Raw genomic sequence first — 21,742 nt, 5'->3', positions numbered from 1 at the left:
GCACACAGCAAAGGCAGAGCACGTGCCCAGCACGCGCGTCCGCCATGTGCCGGCCGTCACCTATGCCTTGCCGAGTACTTAAATCCTTTGCCGAGTACTGCAATCCAGCCACTTGGCAAAGCCTAAACTTGGCCGAGTGCAATCTCCCGGCACTCGGCAAAGCTTGTGCCGCCGAGTGTCTAACATCTGGCACTCGGCAAAAAGTTGTATTTTTTTTTTTTGCTTTCAAATTTTTGTATGCTCAACTCAAAATTGAAATGTTAATCCTTGGTAACATATGATACTTTTATTGATTGGGTTACTATATTCTGTTATTTTTTCGGTTTGCGGGGAATAATTGGTCGAAGTTAATTATAAATTAGAATTAGGTCGAAATTTCGAAATCATTGAAAGGCAAAGTGATATTTATGTACCTGAATCAAAACTGATGCCGAAAGAATTTAAAAGTTGAAACATCTTTATCACAAAACTTGACTGCAAGCCTGTGCATGGACATCCGGAAAAAAAATAGCAAACAATATCTGAAAATCATGGGACTTGTTGAAAGGTCATGGTTTCATGCGGGGATAGTGTGAAAAAAAATTGACAGCATTTTGGACAAGTGACAATGTACGCTGCTTACAAACCAAAGGATGTCCGAAAAAGTTTTAGAGAGATGCGAAGTATCTGGGTGGACTTATAGTCGAAATGATAGTCGCATAGGATTTTCACTGCAAAAATTTTTGTATGGACATCTAACAACAAAATATGTGTCATGTGAAATTTGGGTTAATTTTTGAGTTCGTTATAATTTTTTTGGCACTCATTGAAAATAAATGTATTTAGTTTGAACCTTAGCTTTATATGCATGAAATAATAGAATTTTTCGCATGAAGTCATGAACCATAAATTATTAAATGATTTTGGCAAGTTATTTAAATAAACTTCATTAAAATTTTATTATACACCTGATAAAAAAAGAATTAGTTGATATAAATTAAATTGGACATGGAAACACATCAAATAATAAATTTTTTGCATAAAATCATGAAACATGAAATGTGAATGGTTCTAATTTGAATTTGAAATAATAATGCATGAAATAATGGATTTTTGTTGACTTTGTATATCAAATTCAAATTTTTTTTGCAATTACTTGATCTTCTGTAAAAAAAATATTTGCCGAGTGCGAAGAAATTTTTTGTTTTTTAAAAGCCTTTGCCAAGTGACTGATCGGGGGCACTCGGCAAAGCATTTTTTTATTTTTTTAAAGTCTTTACCGAGTGCCAGATTGAGGCACTCGGCAAAGATGGGCCCATGACTTATCCCCACAACACCCACGCACGCACATCACACACTCCACACACACGTCTCGCGCCGCCGCCGTCCCGCGCCCGCGCCGCCACCGTACCGCACCGCCCTAGCCCACACCTCTGCTTGCGCCGCGGCCGGTCCACTTCGCCCCGGTCCGCGCCGCCACCGGCCGCCATCCACGCCGACCCGGCCCGCACCGCCGCTGGCCGACCTCCACGCCATGGCAAGGTATTTTTAAATTTATTTAGTGTATTTGTTAGTTTTTAGTTTATTTAGTTTAATTTGTTAGTTTATTTAGATATTTATTTATATTTTTAGTTAGATATTTACTAGAATTTAGTTAGAATTTAGATATTCATAACTTTAATTGTTTATTTAGTTTTTAAGTCTAGTTTAGTTTATTTAGATAGTTATTTATATTTTGTGTTAGAGGTTAACTAAAATTAAATTAGAATTTACATATTCATAACTTTATTGGTCTATTTAGTTTTTAAGTTCGGTTTAGTATATTTAGATATTGATAAGTAAAGTAGATATTTAGTTAGTTTATTTTAGTTTATATAGATATATTGATAACTAAATTAGAGTTTAGTTCATTTGGATATTGATATTTAGTTAGTTTATTTAGTAAATGATGTTCGTAGATCACGTAAACCAGTTCGGCGTCTCCCGTTCGGAAGAGATATGACTCGAGATATGCATATATTTGCATATCTTTAATCGTATATGTTTCAAATTGTCCACGGTTATTTGGACAGCCCGAGGATGCGTAGATAGGGTAAGTTTCTATGGTCCGCTCCGATCCGAGGTGGAGTTTCGGCATCATCTCCCTGTTGTTCTCCGGATACACAATCTCCCTTTCGGGATGTGTATTTGGAGAACAGCGGGGAGGTGCTGCCGAAATTCTATCTCGGATGGGAGTGGATCTTGGAAACTGACCGCATCTATGCATGGTCGGGTAGGATTAGGACATATCTCACATACTAGACTCTAGACCCAACGTCTACATGCTTTTAATTTTGATAGTAGTCGCTGATATCTTGGAAGATGGATGACTGTGAGTGGATGTACACGGGCCGGGAAAGTCGAGCTAGCATGACCTATGAATGAATTGAGAAGACCAACGGGTTCTTGGAAGGGGCATGGGTGCATGCTGAATGGTCGAGTTTCATTTGTTGTCACTGCAGCAGTTGTGGAAACTAGAAACGAAAGACAAAGAATGTCATGGGCGAACATCTTGTCAAGTATGGATTTACGCCATACTGTACCCAATGGATCTTTCACGGTGAAGCCCATCGTATGAGGGACGAGGTTGTTAGGCAACACATCGATGAATGTGATGCAGCCGATGGGATTGGAGACATGTTAGACGACTATGAGGAGGCACATTTCGGTGAAGGACCGCAGGAGGAGGAGCCAGAGGCAACCACAAAGGCATTTTATGAGATGTTGGAGGCGGCACAAATGCCCCTTCACAGCCAAACAAAGGTTTCTCAGCTGTACGGCATTGAACACCTAATGGCCTTGAAGTCTCAGTTTGGCCTGAGTCGAGACACCTTTGATAGTATGTTGACCGTTTTTGGCAGCATGCTTCCAGAAAATCACATTCTGCCCAAGACAATGTATCAGGCGATAAAAATCCTTGGTGCACTTAAGATGCCATATGAGCAGATACATTCTTGTCTGAATGGGTGCATCTTATTTAGGAAAGAGCATGAGACTGAAACTTACTGTCCAAAATGCAAAGCGTATAGGTTCCTGGAGGTGGATGCTGGTGACGGTCAGCCTAAGAGGCAGCTCACGATTCCTGTGAAAATCGTACATTATCTTCCATTCAATCAGAGGATCCAAACACTGTATATGACCGAGGAAACCGTGAAACAGATGACACGGCACAAAAAAGGTGTTCGATACAACCCTGATAAGATGGTGCATCCCTCTGACGGTGAATCATGGACTAATTTTGATGGGATTCATCATGAGAAAGCTGAAGAAGCTCGTAATGTACGTTTTGCGCTAGCAACCGATGGGTTCAATCTTTATGGTATAATGGCCACATCGTACTCATGTTGGCCCGTGTTCGTTATCCCCTTGAATCTCCCTCCCGACGTTCTCCTTCAACGACAGACAATATTTCTGTCGTTGATTATTCTTGAGCACCCAGGGAATAAAATGAGTGTTTACATGGAGCCTTTGATCGATGATTTGATCAAGGCATGGGAGGAAGGGGTGTGGACGTACGACCGAGCGACAAAGACAAACTTCAGAATATATGTCTGGTACCACTACTCCCTGCATGACCTCCCAGCGTATGGCATTTTCTGTGGATGGTGTACTCATGGAAAGTTCCCATGCCCAACATGCAAGGCAACTCTGCAATTCATTTGGTTGAGAAAGGGGGCAAGTATTCGTTGTTTGATAAACATCGACAATTCCTTACTGCTGACCAATCATTTAAAAGAAACATTAGGAACTTCACGAAAAGTGTCATAGTTACAGACCCTGCACCGTAGATGCTGATGGGTGCCATGCTTCATGCTCAGATAGATGCTCTCTAGGTCAATGATGCAGGTGGTTTTGTGGGATATGGCGATGAACATTCTTGGACTCAGATCTCTGGCTTGTGGAGGCTTCCCTGTATTAATGATCTTCTCCTTCCACACAACATTGATGTCATGGACACTGAAAAGAATTGGGGCAAGGCTCTTTTCGGAATAGTCATGGACATCCCTGATAAGATGAAGGACAACATCAAGGCTCGAGTGGATCTGATAACGTTGTGCGATAGACCAAGATACGAAATGAAGACTCCGAGACCAGAGAGACAATGGAGGAAGACTCAGGTGGATTTTGTCCTAACAAGGCCCCAAAAGAAGGAAGCACAAGAGTGGATCCATAAGTTACAATTCCTCGATGGGTATGCAGCGAATCTGAGGAGAGGAGTCAATTTGACAACGATGTGAATCAATGGGCTGAAGAGTCATGACTACCACATATGGATTGAGTGGCTTCTTCCTGTGATGGTTCGAGGCTATCTCCTTGATAATATTTGGCGAGTGTTGGTAGAGTTGAGCAATTTCTTCCGCCAGCTTTGTGCTAAGGAGTTATCTCGGGCTGTCATTTTGGACATGAAAAAACTGGCCCCTGCATTGCTATGTAAGCTGGAGAAGATCTTTCCACCCGTCTTCTTCAATCCGATGCAGCATTTGCTTCTACACCTTCCGTATGAGGCACGGATGGGGGGGGGCCTGTGCAGTACCGTTGGTGCTATCCAATTGAGATGTTAGAAGATTCTTCGAACAAAATGCAAAAATAAATGCAAAACTGAAGCTTCAATTGCAGAGTCATATATTCTGGAGGAGGTGTCAAACTTCACAACCAAATACTATGGTGAGAAGCTTCCCATCGTGCATAATCCACCCCCTCATTACAATGCTGGCGATAATGATCGAGTCTTAGAATTTTCTGAGGACAATTTGGAAGTTCAAGGGATGCGAGGTACAAGTGTAACACCCAAAATGAACAAAGGGAAAAAAATACGCTTTCTGCATCGGAAAGCGTAAAGTTGATAGCAAAAATTATTTTTTTTATCCATGGCTCAAATGGAAAAAGAGACACAGTGGTTGTGTAGAGCTCGTCGAGTACATTCCGTTTGACTATTTACATGACACGTTTGGAGTTCGGATCAAAGAGTTATAGTTTCTTTAAGTTGCTAGGCGGGTGGGCCCACGCTACATTAGTGCTACAGTACCATGCACCCAGACCACTCTCAAACCCTAAGCCATGCCTCTCCCTGTGCCGCCACTCCTTGTTGTCATCACCAGATCAAGAACAGAGAAGGAGAGGGAGAGGAAGAGAAGAGAAGAGAAGGCAGATTAGGGCACGCTGCCATCTGTCGTCGTTGTTCCCCTCCAAAAACCGGTAGGATTTCCTCTCCTCTTTCCGTTTTTCCCCATATCCATGGCTTCTCCTCGCTGTTCACGGTGGTTCCCCCATGTGTGCTGCAGTTTGGGGGCAATCGAAGGGTTACCGCGACCCTCGCCGCCAAGAAAACGGTGGGGAATCGTTGTTTGGATGGCCGCCGTTGCCTTTGATATTTTCAAGGGGAAACCCTAGGTGAGACATTCCTCTGCTGTAGAACTTGTTTTCCCTCTGGTTTTAGAGGTTTTTAGTTCATGGGAGTAGTGGTATTAGTCGCCGTTCGGACTAGGGTTAAGGGTTTACCCTCGTCGCTGTTCTCAGCACGCTGTCAATCTGTGCAGTTTCTATTCGTGGCAGATTTTCGTGCTCTTATTGATCTCAAAAAAAAATAAACCTTTATATGAGTTGGAGAAGGCTTCGAGATATTTCCGTGGTCATAAACAACACCTCAATCGCATTTAAGATGAGGGAGAAATAAAAGTTTGAATTTGACTGTTTTTCAGTCTCTAATTCTGGTCAGCATCTGTTAACATGAAGTTTAGGAATCCTTAATTGCCGAATTGGACTTTCTATTAGTTAAACGAGTTGTAGATATTTTCACAAGCTTTCCAGATTGGTAAAGTTCATATTCACACAATTTTTTGTGCTTCAGTTATGACTGTTTTAGTAGGACTGTTCTGCAGGATCTGTCAGATTGTCAGATTAAGGTTAACCTCAAGTTTACCCCATAATTATGATTTTTCCTCCAATTTTTTATAACTATAAAGTTGTAGTTCCCGAAATTTTCTTTCATGTGGAAAAATACCAGAATTTTTGTCCATCAGGATTTAAGTATACAAAAAGAATAATCTGCAATGCTGCTGTTATGTCTAGATAGAATGTTTTGTGTGAGGACGTTGGATTCGGAAGTGTGAATGCTTTTCTCGATGTATTTAATTTGAAGTGTAATTGTTTTGGTGCTGAAATATATTTGTGAACAGGTGGTGCACCTTTGGATCATGCTTTGCTCACGTTCTTGATCTTCGGTGAAGGCAAGTAAATGTGGCACTGTGGTCCACACGCTTTGGCTTTGTTGTTTGAATTACCTCCACTAAATTTTAAGAATCTCACACTAACCATATAATCTGAAATTGGAAGTTATTTGCTTTACTTTGCTCTACATTCAAGTATATGATGTTATATCTTGTGGACTATTGTTGAATTATGAAGTACATGAAGTGCATACATTGAAATATGTGCATTTGCACTCTTCCCGTTGATATGCATTTGAAGAAACCGTAGCCGAATTGGTGCGGTAAGTACCGGTACAGCAACGCACATTAATGAGCAATGTGGTTGCAGCTCTCACTCCCTCTCTTTGGGATGTGTGGGTAGAAGTGAAGTCATGCATGCATTGCATCATTTGCATATACATTGCACCATTTGCATGTGCATTGAAGTATTGATATGAAGTTTTCATATATTTTTCTCTACCTGAAGTTATTCATTGTCGCAGTATGATGCTTCTTTTTATCTGATTATTAATCTGATTTTTAATCAAATTGCGATTTAAATAGCTTGGTTAAAGCAGTTTGCTTTGTGAGGTTTTTCCATAAACCTCACATGTTGATTTTCCCCCTCACAGGTGCTTGAGCTTGGACGTTGCATGCTTGGGATGGGAGTAGCAGCACGTGTGCACACACTTAACAATATATATTGAACAAATATTGTATAATAAAATGTTTCGATGTGGAGACTTCGTTGTTGTTGTTTTAAATTTTCTCGTGTGGTTCGGTTTGTGAAATGTTTTAGTTTTTGTTAATCTATCTAAACAATTTATGTTGCTTCCGCGTACTCTGTTTTGGTTTGTGTTGTCTTGTGGTAATTCTCCAGAGGATTATTCTGTATTCTTCTAGGGTGTTACACTTAGTATCAGAGCCAGTTTATAGATTCTAGGCTTAAGTTGTTATGATAAAATTTGACCAACAATAAAACTTGACACACTTGCGCATGTAGGAATGAGAGTTTTTATATAAAAGTGCAACACCTTTCCTTGGTTTATCTATCGCTTGTGTTATTATTGTATTTTTTGTGTTGGTGTTATTTGTGCTGTTATTTTAAATAGTTGTGAATATCTTTTCTTCAATGATCTAAACATTGGAAGCTTTTGTTGTTATCGTGGCCTGTAAGATCCAATAGGTTTTGAATCATATAGAATAGATTAAGTTTGGATTTGCAGATGGGTTGAGTGGAGGGCCCCCACAACGCCTCTCTGCTTTGCCAAGTGAAGTTGGCCGAGGGTTAGGTTGACCCAATTGTTTATATCCAAAGGAAATGGTTCAATGACGGATGGATTGGCCACCATGCCGTGCATTGTAACTATTTTCTCTTGATATATCAAATGGGTGGGTCATTGTGTGCCTTGTCCTATAGTTTGGAGTGGCGACGTTTCAGCCAAACCTTAGCCTGGTGTAGGTTTCTTTCCACTCTATTCAAAGTCCACCTTAGTGTTAGTTGTCAAGATAAGGTGATAACAGACTCAGTTGGAGTTTTGTGTGGTTGTTATTGTTTAAGCCTAGTGTTGCGCTTGGTGATAGTCTGGATGCTTAATGTGACAAAGTCGCAGAGGCTTTGTGGACTTGTTTGACTAGTCTATGTTTGAGTGGCCCTGATAGCTGCAATAAGGATCTCAGTGGTTTTGTTTTATCCTACCATAGTGGTCCAGATGATCTAATAGTAGAAGTTTATCAAATGTTCTTTTATTCACATAGGATAAATGACATTCTACAATATGGTGCAAGGGACCAATTTGCGAGGATGATGACTTATAGTTATTCCTTGGCTAGTGCCTATGCGGACAAAAGTTTTGGAGGTTGTTCAATGGTGATTTTGTCATGCTTCTTTGGTGAACCTGTCATGGTTGACACAATGTTTCAGAAATATGATGTTATGAGCATAACCCTTAGTGGTTGGTCTAGCATGGACTTTCTAGAAGGCATATACAGATGGAATAAAGATGTGATGCTATGTTGGTGTGAGTCTACGAACATACTGGCAGCTGACCTAGTGGTTCTTGTTGTTTAATGATGCTCGTGTCAAGGGAAGCTCTAAGACATTTTGGCTTTGAAGGAGAAAATGATGTGGTGTCACTATGACGATTCTTCAAGAGACTTAAGTTCTCTGATTTCTCTCCTATATTCTCTAATAGATCGAGTGGGGCTAAGAAAGTGAAGCTAAATCTTAGCTTAAAGTTTTAGGTTATAGTGGAGGTACGAGTAGTTGTTCTAGGGTCTTTGATGAGAAGGTTAAATAAAGTATTTTCATTAAGTGGATTTTTTTGAAGTAAAGTTTGATGTGTGGATGGATACACGTGCTGATTGAAGTGTTTGGCACGATTTGCTTGGCATGATTGCTATATAAAAAAAAGGTTTGTTTACTTGACAATGTGACATCATGTGGTTGCAGCTGCAAGTGAAGAAAGTGTAATGCTTGGATAGTGTTGTCCCAATGGATCCATATGTGATTCCTTAGTCTTTTCTTTTTCGCTAGTCGTGAAGGAGTTCAAGTGTTTTACCATCATCTACAAGAAGTCTAATGACAAGTTTGGAGAAGAGTTTTCTCTAAGCTTAGTTCTAATAGTTTGCGCTTTGTTTTGAGGCATGTCAACAAGAATGTGTTGTTATTATGCAATTTTGCTAGATAGAGAATGCTAACACTTGTTACCATGGTTAGAAGGCAAAGTATTCATCTGATGAGTTGCCATGTTTGCCTCCTAAATTGGAGCCTCTTTATAGGATTAAGTTGATTCAGGGAACTCAGCCCACCTTTAGGTCTCAATATAGGATGGTAGCCATTGAGCAAAAGGAATTGAAGAAACAGATTGGTGATCTTATAGTAAAAAGATTTATTAGACAAGTGTCTTGCTTTGAGCAACTCCTATGATATTTGTGGAGAAGAAGGACATAACAAAAAAGCTTTGTGTGCATTATAGAAGATATATCAGGATGGAATCATTGTTAATCCCTGGAATGTTGCTTCTGTGGTCGAGTAGGAGAGACCGACAACTAGCATGGATGTTTGAAGTTTTCTCGGTCTTGCTGGTTTCTATCGTTGGTTTGTTTAGGATTTTCCCACCATTGCAAAGCAGAAGACGAAGCTAACTATGAAGGGTGTTCCATTTGTCTGGACTGATGATTGTCAGGTAAGTTCTTATACTCTAAAAGAGAAGCTACTGAGTGCCCCTATTTTGGTGTTGCCAGAGAGTGGCAAGCGTTTCACATTGTACACGGGTGCCTCCCATGTTGGTCTTGGTTGTGTGCTCATGTAGGAGTGTAGGGTGATCTCTTATGCATCAAAGCAATTGAGGAAGCATGAGGAGAATTATCCAACACAATGACTTAGAGTTAGCAGCAGTGGGTTTTTGCATTGAAGATTTGGAGACATTATCTATATGGTTTGTCGTGTGATATCTTTACAGATCATCAAAGTCTCAAGTATATTTTCACTCAGAAGGAGTTAAACTTGAGACAGAGGAGGTGGCTTGAGTTGATTAAGTACTATGATTTGACTATTCAATATCATCCTGGCAAGGTAAATGTCGTGGCAGATGGGCTTAGTTGGACTGGTGTTCCTAAGATTTGTATGTCTTTGATAGCTGACTTGGACCGTATGGGTACTTCTCTCTGCTATGCTGGTGTTGCCCATGAGGAGACTCGGTTGTTGATTCAGTCACCGTTGCATGAGCAGGTGCGGGTGGCACAATTGCAGGATCGCTTGGTTCTAGCTGTTCGCAAGCGTATTGAGGCGGGGAGACCCCGCAGGTTCAGTATGGAGGTGGATGGCACTATTTTTCTCAGAGGTCACCTTTGTGTACCACAGAAAGCCACAGTAGAGATGGAGATTTTGAGGGAAGCTCATCGCAGTCCATTTACAGTGCACCCTGGTGAGACAAAGATGTATCAAGATTTGAAGCAAAGCTTCTGATGGAAGCGGATGCGGGTTGATTTTGATAAATATGTAGCTTCATGTGGTATTTGTCAAAAAGTGAAGGCTGAGCATTAGAGGCTAGCTGGATTGTTGAAACCGTTAGAGATCCCTATGTGGAAATGGTAGAACATTACCTTGGATTTTGTGGTTGGTTTACCACATTCCCCTAGGGGTAAGGATGCTATTTGGGCTATGTTTGATAGACTCATGAAGGTTGCCCATTTTATTCCCATGGAGACAGCAAATTCTGCTTTGGGTTTGGTTTCCTTGTATATCAAGGAAGTGGTAAGGTTACATGGTGTGCCTAAGTCTATTGTTTCTGATCGCGATTCCAAATTTGTAAGTAATTTTTGGAAAAGTTTGCATAGTGCTTTGGGTACTGGATTGGATCTGAGCACTACTTTTCACCCATAGGCAGATGGTCAGTCGGAGCGTACTATTTAGACATTAAAAGACTTGTTGCGATCTTGTGTCCTCTCCTAGAAGGGTAGTTGGGAAGATCACTTGCCTTTGGTAGAGTTTGGTTATAATAACAGTTATCAGGCTAATATCAAAACGACTCCATATGAAGCATTGTATGGCCGCAGGTGTATTTCCCCACTTTGTTGGGATGTCGTCGGTGCGAGGTCATTGGTTGGTTCGGATTGGGTACAACAGACTCATGATAAGGTACGTGAGATCCGCCAGAACTTGTTGACCGCTCAGAGGTGTCAGAAGAGCTATGCAGATGTCAGATGGAGGGACTTAGAGTTCTCAGTTGATGATGAGGTTCTTCTCAAGGTGTCACCGACAAAAGATGTTGTTCATTTTGGCAATAGAGGAAAGCTCAGTACGAGGTCTATTGGACCTTACATGATTACCGCTCGAGTTGGAGCTTTAACTTATAGTTTGCAGTTGCCTGAGTCGATGAGTGGTGTGCACCCTGTGTTCCATGTATCGATACTGAGGAGGTATCTAAAGGATCCAGAGCAGAAGATGGATGCTGAGCCATTGATTATTCGGCAGGATTTGACTATGGAGTGTCACCCAGTGCGCATATTGGATTTTTTTTATCGTGTTATTCGGAATAGGACCATCAAGTATGTGAAGTTTCTATGGACTAATCAGTCAGAGCGGGAAGCCACATGGGAATTGGAGGCGCAGATGCGTGAGAAATACCCGGAGCTCTTCGAGCCTGGTAAGTAATTGGATATTTATATGTGGTTTTTTTCCAATCATGTATTAGTGATGCTGAATTCGGGGACGAATTCCTTTAAGGAGGGGAGAATGTAACACCCAAAATGAACAAAGGGAAAAAATATACTTTCTGCATGGGAAAGCGTAAAGTTGATAGCAAAAATTAATTTTTTATCCATGGCTCGAATGGAAAAACGAACACTGTGGTTGCGCAGAGCTCGTCGAGTACATTCCGTTTGACTATTTACATGACACGTTTGGAGTTCGGATCAAAGAGCTATAGTTTTTTTAAGTTGCTTGGCGGGCGAGCCATGCTACAGTACCGTGCAACAGTTCCAGACCCCTCAAACCCTAAGCCCCGCCCCTCCCTGTGCCGCCACTCGTTGTTGCCGTGACCAGATCAAGAACAGAGAAGGAGAGGGAGAGGAAGAGAAGAGAAGATAAGGCAGATTAGGGCACGCCGCCGTCCGTCGTCGTTGTTCCCCTCCAAAAACCTGTAGGATTTCCTCTCCTCTTTCCATTTTTCCCCATATCCATGGCTTCTCCCAGCTGTTCATGGTGGTTCCCCCATGTGTGCTGCAGTTTGGGGACAATCGAAGGGTTACCATGACCCTCGCCGCCAAGAAAACAGTGGGGAATCGTTGTTTGGATGGCCGCCGTCGCCGTTGCCTTTGATCTTTTCAAGGGGAAACCCTAGGTGAGACATTCCTCTGCTGTAGAACTTGTTTTCCCTCTGGTTTTAGAGATTTTTAGTTCATGGGAGTAGTGGTATTAGTCGCGGTTCGGACTAGAGTTAAGGGTTTACCCTTGTCGCTGTTCTAAGCACGATGTCAATCTGCGTAGTTTCTGTTCGTGGCAGATTTTCGTGCTCTTATTGATCTTAAAAAAATATTAATCCTTTATATGAGTTGGAGAAGACTTCGAGATCTTTTCGTGGCCGTAAACAACACCTCAATCGGATTTAATATGAGGGAGAAACAAAAGTTTGAAACTGACTGTTGTTCAGTCTTGTAATTCTGGGCAGCATCTGTTAACATGAAGTTTAGGAATTCTTAATTGCCGAATTGGACTTTCTGGTAGTTAAAAGAGTTATAGATATTTTCACAAGCTTTCCATATTGGCAAAGTTCATATTCACACAATTTTTTGTGCTTCAGTTATGGCTGTTTTAGAAGGACTATTCTGCAGGATCTGTCAGATTGTCAGATTAAGGTTAACCTCAAGTTTACCCCATCATTATGATTTTTCCTCCAATTTTGGATAACTAGAAAGTTGTAGTTCCTGAAATTTTCTTTCATGTGGAAAAATACCAGAATTTTTGTCCTTCCGGATTTAAGTATACAAAAAGAATAATCTGCAATGCTGCTGTTATGTCTAGATAGAGTGTTTTGTGTGAGGACGTTGGGTTCGGAAGTGTGAATGCTTTTCTCGATGTACTTAATTTGAAGTGTGATTGTTTTGGTGCTGAGATGTATTTGTGAACAGGTGTGCACCTTTGTATCATGCTTTGCTCACGTTCTTGATCTTCGGTGAAGGCAAGTAAACGTGACACTGTGGTCTACACGCTTTGGCTTTGTTGTTTGAATTGCCTCCACTAAATTTTAAGAATCCCACACTAGCCATATAATCTGAAATTGGAAGTTATTTTCTTTACTTTGCTCTACTTTGAAGTATATGATGTTATATCTTGTGGACTATTGTTGAATTGTGAAGTACATGAAGTGCATATATTGCAATATGTGCATTTGCACTCTTCCCGTTGATATGCATTTGAAGAAACCGTAGCCGAATTGGTGCGGTAAGTACGGGTACAGCAACACACATCGATGAGCAATGTGGTTGCAGCTCTCACTCCCTCTCTTTGGGATGTGTGGGTAGAAGTGAAGTCATGCATGCATTGCATCATTTGCATATACATTACACCATTTGCATGTGCATTGAAGTATAGATATGAAGTTTTCATATATTTTTCTCTACCTGAAGTTGTTCATTGTCGCAGTATGATGCTTCTTTTTATTTGATTATTAATCTAATTTTTAATCAAATTGTGATTTGTATAGCTTGTTTAAAGCAGTTTGCTTGCTGAGGTTTTTCCATAAACCTCACACGTTGATTTTCCCCCTCACAGGTGCTTGAGCTTGGACGTTGCATGCTTGGGAAGGGAGTAGCAGCATTTGTGTACACACTTAACAATATATATTGAATAAACATTGTATAATAAAATGTTTGGATGTGGAGACTTAGTTGTTGTTGTTTTAAAATCTCTCGTGTGGTTCGGTTTGTGAAAGATTTAAGTCTTTGTTAATCTATCTAAACGATTTATGTTGCTTCCGCGTACTCTGTTTTGGTTTGTGTTGTCGTGTGGTAATTCTTCCGAGGACTATTCTACTGTATTCTTCTGGGGTGTTACAACAAGACCTTGAACCATGAAGAGTGGCGTCGTATCATGCTATACGTGTTGACCAACCTTTTTGAGGTGGAGCCGTACATTGCGTAAGTTCTCAATATTGTTTCCACTTCACGAGTTTCCGCTTCACGAGTTTCTACTATTTAGCATCTAACCCCCTTTATCATGTTTGGTACAGGGAATTTCATCAACTATTTTGGCGTCGCTCAAGGGCTCCAACCCCGATGGAAACGGAGACTCTTCTTAAAAATGGCACTGGAAATTCATAACCTGATTTCATTTATTGGTTTCAACAGAAGATAGTCTTCAATTCACAGTCCTATTTCATTTTGTTGTCCTTGAACAATATGACAAACTATCCTGCATACGCTTGCAGGGCCAAACCGATTCGTCCATGAGTGCCGAGTTGAGACAGGTTGCCGATGGCTTTAACTATAGGGTCAAGTCATTTAACGTTTATGATGTGAATGGATATCGCTTCCACACAATGAGATATGAGCAGAGTCGGCCCAATCTAAGAACCACTAATACCGGCATTTTTACGCCAAGTCAAGATGGAGTCGAGTATTACGGAAGAGTTGAAGAAATATACGAACTCAAGTTTCATGGTTATGTATTGCTCACTCCGGTCATTTTCAAATGCCATTGGTTTGATCCAACATTAACAAGGCATACCCCTAATGTTGGCCTAGTTGAAATTCGACAGGATTCAACGTTACAAGGTGATGATGTCTACATTGTGGCTCAACAAGCCACACAAATTTATTATCTCTCATACCCGTACCAAACCGACCACTGTCTTCGGGGTTGGGATGTTGTGTACAAAGTATCGCCACACGGCAAACTGCCTCTCCCAAACAATGAAGATTACAACAATGATAGATAGTTCTTTCAAGAAGAGGGGCTACAAGGGAGTTTCGAGATAGACTTATCCGACGTGATCGGAATGGAAGTCGACAATGAAATAGTAGTTGACGAGGAAGCTGGAGATGAGGTTCAAAATATTCAGGACTTACAATTAGTAGAGCGACTATGTTTAGGCAGAGGCAGTGAAGACGACATTCCTCCTTCAGATTCTGCTGGTTATGTTGACATAGCTAATAGTGATGATGAGGATTACAATCTAGCTGTTGGAGTAAGACACTCTTCGGACTGAAAGAGAGTCACAACAACTCGATTCGTCAGGGGCGAAGCCTAGAAAGATCTATCAAGACCAGAGTGACGGCACGAAAATCAAAGCAACAGTGTAGTTGCTCTGTATTCAATAATCCTTCCCTGTACAGTTACATGGGGGGTATTTATAGCCCAATGGCTCAACTACCCACTGGTTAAAATTCCTACAATACCCTCTAACTGCTACAAATACAGAATATTTTGTGGGCTCTTAGGTACTATCAAATTTACAGCCAACTCTATGGATCACACCTGGCCCGACATGTGGGCCTTTGTTAGTGCTGGGAACCCTTCGACATTAGGCGCCTTCGACTAGGACTTCGGGCACGACCTTCGCCGCGTGAGCCCATTGCTTCTCCTTCGCTTGCTTACCCTTCGTCCTTGCACCTTCGCTGTCTACCCTTCGCCATCATGCGGGACAAGGGTCGATTCGCCGCATTGTCGATCTAGAGCGTTCGTCGAAGTTACTTCGCCTCAAGGCCTTCGCTTCGTCTCGTGCCTCGTCGCGTCCCGGTGTCTTCGCACCATGGCCGAAGTTAGCTCCCCCAACAGTAGCCCCTGGAGGCTTCGGATGCTCCACTGGGCACCCGAAGGCTCGACTCCCTAGTGCGTGAAATGCGGCCTCAAGCGCCACCCTTCGGGCGTGCAAGCACGCGAGGACAACCTGAATATCTGTGGAGTCAGAAGAGAAAGGGAGAGGCCTGATGGCGAAGTTAGGAAATGTTTTGTTTCCTTTGCGAAATTGAATAGGATTATTAAATTGAGAAAAAGAAGGGAACAAAGGTTTTTGGCAAAAGACGCCGTTATCCCTACGCCTCTATGGATTCCCTTAACATGGTGTGAGGGAAAAGAGACATTTCACGTCGGTGGCGCGCCCCCCAAGCATCATGGGCTGGGGGGCACTATATAAACTAACCCCGGGGGGGAGGGGGGCGAGAGCTCACGTCCTCCACGCTTCAGCCCCCCAGCCCCTGACGTCTTCTTTGCTTTTACTCTCAGACACCTTCGCGCTGCATTGGTCGACTGATTCGCTGCGGCTTCCTACTTCGGGCGCGATGGCTTCCTCCGAAGACATGGCGCCATGCGAACGAGTTCGGTTTCCTCGAACCAACGTCCTCGGGAAGAGCTACATGAAACAAGGCATGATCGAAGACCTGGAGAAGCGAGGTGTTCTTGAGGCTGGACTCGCACGGCCTCCTCCGGCCGGGGATACTGAGGCGAAGACTCATCCTGACGAAGCCGTTGTTTTCCGTGACTTCTTCATCACCGGCCTTCGATTCCCGCTGGATCCGGTGGTGGTCGAGATCTTCAAGCTATTCGACGTCTACACTCACCTGATGACACCGACATCTTTCATTTGGCTCAACCTATACATGTGGCTGACGAAGACCTGCAAGCTGAAGCCTACCGCTACGGGCTTTGCTCGCCTCTTCAGATGCCACTTCCAGCCGAAGACTGTGTTCGTGAAGATGGGCGATGGGTCTACGACTTCGGAGGCGGAGCCCCAATTCGGTGTGTATACCTTTGCTTTCCACGGCACCGTTTCAAGCCCCGTCGTTGCTTATCGCAACAAGTGGGGGGACTGGACATCGATGTGGTTCTACCACAAGGTCCCCGTTGACGAGGTGACGCGAACCCATCCTCTGGTGGTGAGGGAATTCAGTCCGCTTCGGGAGCAGCCTCCGTCCGTGGAGGTGGACGAAGGGACGGAGGAAGCGAAGGCTCATGCTACGATGATCCGCGAGGTGCCCAAGGTCTTCGGGACCTATGACATCGTTGAGGAATACATCGCCTGCAAATGTTTTCACGTTCGCGAAGGGTGGTCCATAACTTTGTGGGCGGGAAAGGAGAAGCGAGTGGGTGGTTTTCCGATGCCCAACTTCTCCACGTCTTTCAGGATCACAAAGGATGGTAAGATCCTAGCTGTGCCTTCATTTTTTAATGTTCCTTTGTGTCTTTTGCGCAGGGGTGGACCCCGTCGCCATCGAGGTTCTTGCGGATGAGGCCATTGGTGCCGAAGCCGTGAAGGAGCGGACCCTGCTCGAGTCCAAGTTGGGGGGCACTCAGAACAACCGGGTGTTCGCCTTCTTCGAGATCGAGGCTCCTCGGCGCACCGCCGATGCTCGACTGGCGGAGGCTGAGGAGAGGAAGAAGACGAAGGGGAAGCCTTCGGGTGCTGCCGGGGGCAAGCACAAGAAAAAGTCCAAGGGCGGTGGTTAGGGATGGCAGCGGGCGAGAAATCCGGTGGGGGCAGGGGAACGTACCAATCCCCACCTGGGTTAAATTTCCCTGCTACCCGCCCTGCTATCCATCTCGGGTACCAATTTCACTCCATACCCGCCACCCGTTAGGTAACGGGTACCCATCGGGTAACCCATCCCCACATAAGAAACTAATCAATGAGCATATCAAATTATCAATTGCGCGCCTTCGTTCTCCGGTGGCGGGTTCTAGCTGCCGGCTCCAACAGATGATGCCATTAAGGGCAGCAGGGAAGGACGAGACATCGGAGTCGAAGAGGCAGGGGGCAGCAGCCAACGGCCGCGAGGGGCGGCGCGACGGGTGACTTGCACTCCTACAGTGCAGACTGCCCCTGGCCGCGGCTGGAAACTGGATGGGGTAGGGGGGTCTAGACTCTGGCGGCGGCTGGATGGGGTGGGGGGTTTGGAACAGTGTGGGCTGGTGGGGATTAGGTTAGGGTTTCGGTTCTTATATAGCCAGGGTTTGGAAGGTAGGCCCACGTGTCATAGTAAAAACGGGTGCCCCATCGGGTAACGGGTCTGGGGTGTGAAAGAGCGTACCCGTACTGGCTTCACCCGATGGGTGAAGAAAATACCCGTTAGCAGACCCATAGGGGCAAAAAAAGCCCATACCCGTACCCTAATAGGGTTTTTACCCGCGGGTAATCGGGTTGTGGGTCCCCATTGCCATCCCTAGCGGTGGTAGCACCGGGGCCCTGGAGAAGAAGAAACACAAGAACGACGGCGGAGGGGCGCTTCCGAAGAAGCGTTCTCGTCTTATTGACGCCGTCCTCAGATAGTCCCCCCTTCGCAGTAAGGGGGATTCTGAGGAGAAGGTGGAATCGAGCGGGGACACGGAGATGGGAAGGGCGCTCCACGGGGAGACTTGGGATCCGGCCATCGCGCCACTCTCTGGAGAAGCCATCATGAGGGCGGGAGGCGGGAAGAAGCACGGCCGGTACTGGATCGCCCATAGCTTGGTCGACACGGCGAGTACGCCCAGCCTCTCGCAGCTTCGGGCAAGTACCACCGACTCGACCCTGCTCATACGCCCACAGCCTGAGACTTCAGTAGCCAGCGTGCACCAGAGACAAATTAGTTCAGATTCAGTTGTCGTTCTATGATTTTTATGCAACTTTGCTTCGTATTGTAACATGAATGTTAAAATCTTGTAGGCCGAGATGGAGGCTAAGTTTGAAGAGGAGAGGAGGTGCCGAATGGAGATCGAGGCCAAGTTGGAGCAGAAGCGGAAGCTGAGGGAGGAGCAGTTGATTATGTTGTAGAGTATGGTCACCTGGATGCAAGGACTTGGCGCGGGTGAAATATGGAACGTCGCCTCCGGTGCCACCCTTCACCTTACCTCAGGCTTACTTTCCTCCGGGACCTGGAGGCACTCCTGTGAGTATGCTTTGTTACTAGGTGCCACCCTTCACCCTTCACCTTATCTTTGTTATGTTTCTTTAATTTATGTGTTCCTATTTGTAGAATCAGTCGTGGAACGCATTGATTGATCCTCCTCCGGACCAGAACTCGCCGGCGATGCAGTGGCCAACTTGGCCCTCCGAATCTGACCAGTGAGTGTCTTGACCAGTGAGTGTCTCAGTTGACTTGTAATATTCATGGACAAGTAGTACTTGTGGACTTGTTGTTATATTAGTGGACTTGTGGTACTTGTAGTAGTGGACTTGTGTTATATGTATCGGACTTGTGTTATATGTATCGTTGTTCTGGGTCATTTTGGTATTTGTGAATTATATATTTGTTATAATAACTGCCTATAATGTGCCTTTAATAACTGCCTGTAATGTGAAATATATATTCGTTATAATAACTACCTGTAACGTGCCTATAATACTGCCTGTAATGTAATAACAGCCTCGCAGGAACACCTCTTTGCCAAGTGCTAAAGCCTAAGCACTCGGCAAAGATTTGAACTTTGCCGAGTGCCAGAGGTTGGGACTCAGCAAAGGTTTGATGTTTGCCGAGTGCCGGAGGTGGGGCACTCGGCAAAGTTTCAAATCTTTGCCGAGTGCCACCCGGCCGGCACTCGCCGAAGTTTGAATTTTTGCCGAATGCCGACCATTAGGCACTCGGCAAAATCTTCGTCACCGTCGCCCAACGTGGCTATTTTGCCGAGTCTTGTTTGGCTCTCGGCAAAATCTTTGCCGAGTGTCCGAAAAAAAGCACTCGACAAAGCCTCCTTCGCCGTCACAGGGTTTGCCGAGTGTAATTCGGCCTTTGCCGAGTGTAACTGGCACTCGGCAAAGTGCCTAATTCCGGTAGTGTATGCTCTAAATTACATTACAAAACGAAATTCATAATTCGGCATATATAAGATTAGCTAATATAAGATATCAAGATGCCAATCGGTAAAAGTCTACGCTATGGGGCTATAAATTCTCATATCACCACCATTTAGTTGGTGGGTACATATATGTTATAGGATATGTAACTTGCACATATCGAATATTAAAGTTTGAGCAACTTATATAATATGAAACATATGTATTACAGCAAACAGCATGTGCCTCATGCATCTTATAAAATAGCTGTCAACCAGTTAGAGTAACTTTCCTGTATATGTATGTAGCCATAAGAGATTGAAGTATAGAAATTGTATAAGAGAGGTTTAGGAGAAAACATGCATGCATACCTCTTATCCTTGAGGATCTCTCTTATTCTGTCGATGACTTCCTTCTCTTCCCATGCCTCAGCATTTTCGGGCCTTTGCTGGCTTACTCCCCGGAGTATGCTACAGAGGATATTCTTATTGTTGGGCTTGAGGGACATCGAAACGAAGGCTACGCAGTCAAACTGCGGCCGGAAACTTTGATACACCAGGTTGGCAAGAGTTGTCTTGCCTAATCCTCCTGCGCCAATGATGGAGACTAGCTTCAGCTTCTTCTGATTCTTCTGATTCAGTGGGTCGTCCGTCTCAAGCGAAAGCAGTTGTATTAGTTCCTCCTTGGAGCGATCGATGCCAACAATCTGGGCCACGTCTTCGTAGAGAGCTGGCAAGCGAGGATCCCTCGGCTGGGCTGGGGTTACAAGCAGGCTGCTATCAAGTTTGAAGCTCTCCCGACGCTCACTCGCCTCCTTGACATCGTTCTTTATTCGCTCGATCTCCATGGCGATGGCTCGGTGGGCCCTGTATGTGGCCGGCAGCGGCGGCAATAAGCCCTTCATCCTGCTCACCAACTGCTTGATGCTGGCGCTGCAGCTGCAGCACCCCACAGAGGCGGGCTGGTCTTCCATCAGCACATGGTCATGGCTGGTGCCATGTCTGCACACCATGTAGGAGTCAATGGTGTCCTCAATGTCATAGGACAGCTCCCTCACATGCCTCGCCCACAGCTTGACGTGCCCTTCAAGCTGCTCGGTCGGCACCTCCGACACCTTCTCCAGTGCAACCTGCATGCTCTCCAGATTTTTCTGGAGGTGTATGATCCCATCTTTGACGCGCTTGTGCAGCTTGTATCCATCGCCGAGCAACTTAGATAGCTTTGGAAGGAGCGTGTTCAAGGCACCCGTCGTGGCGCTCACCGCGAGCTCCATAGGAGCAACTTAGATAGCTTTGGAAGGAGTGCGCGCTTCATAAGCAAGCAGGGGATGGATCGGAGGTACTAGCAGCTAGGGGAATATAGGACACCAGCAAATTCGTGGTCATCTGGCTTAAGTAAGGCATATAGAATGGAATAATCTCAGTAAAAAAAAGAATGGAATAATATAATCTCAGTCGCTGGGTTGGTACGAATGGACCGGCTGATCATTGTGCTTGTGTGTGATTGAGGGAAATGACAGCAGCGATGTGCGAGGCTTTGTTTTCTTCAGATCTTTATACAGTATTACTATTAGAATGAAAATTTGAATTGTTTTCTTCATCTGCTTATCCAAAGTTGATTTCAGAGAGGATTTGTGCCACAGGAGGCAGAATGGTGGGGGCAGGCTGTGAAGATGAAGGAGATCTTGCACCCTTCTGTTTCATTTTTCCCTTCTCTTCAAAATCTGTTATGGATTTGACTTTTCTTGGTCCATGCTTTTTTGTCCAGCAAACTTGATTTCCATTCTGACTTGCAGATCAATGGGGTTTGTACACATGAGATTTGGGATCTAACATCCCTTTTGGGTTGTGTTGCCAATCAAAAGTGCGCTAAAAGAGAGATTGGGTTTCACTAATAAGTTCGAATTTTTTATTTTAACCCTTTTTAATCTAATATTTTAATAATAACCCGTGATGATCTAAATTTCCAAGAACTAATCCTTTTGGACATGCCAAACCACATAGCACAACTCCCTGAAGGGTCGCGCCGCATGCTTTGGCGCAACCGACCTACCACGCTAGCGGCGCGTTCCTGGCAAGGTTGAGTTAGGCCACATGCTTTGGCGCGACTCAGCCTATATATACAGGCCCACACAACCAACCCTTTCTTTCTCCTCTGTTCTTTCTTTCCTGCCCCAACCTCCACCCGACCCGAGCCCCATGACGCCGCCCCTCCTCCTCTCCCTCTAGATCCACTCGTTCTCCATCGAATTGGGTGAAGAACGAGATCCTGAGCAGCTTGTTGTGC

The 21,742-nt window shown here is 44.2% G+C and overlaps 1 protein-coding gene across 2 annotated transcripts in view; it reads right to left on the bottom strand.

The window, feature by feature from the left end:
- LOC120678794 (disease resistance protein RGA5-like) overlaps positions 1 to 21,099 on the bottom strand; it is a 71,877-nt gene extending 50,778 nt beyond the window's left edge. For both annotated transcript variants that reach the window (XR_005676779.1, XM_039960168.1), the window contains exon 1: positions 19,828 to 21,099. Coding sequence is in view for 1 of the 2 variants with exons in the window: in XM_039960168.1 (XP_039816102.1) it covers positions 19,828 to 20,729 (902 nt within the window). In the remaining variant the exon portion in view is untranslated. The remainder of the gene's footprint in view (positions 1 to 19,827) is intronic.
- Positions 21,100 to 21,742: the final 643 nt, after the last annotated feature.

Source organism: Panicum virgatum, chromosome 6N (assembly GCF_016808335.1).
Source record: "Panicum virgatum strain AP13 chromosome 6N, P.virgatum_v5, whole genome shotgun sequence".
NCBI lineage: Eukaryota > Viridiplantae > Streptophyta > Magnoliopsida > Poales > Poaceae > Panicum > Panicum virgatum.
This window is presented reverse-complemented; position numbering and strand designations above follow the sequence as displayed.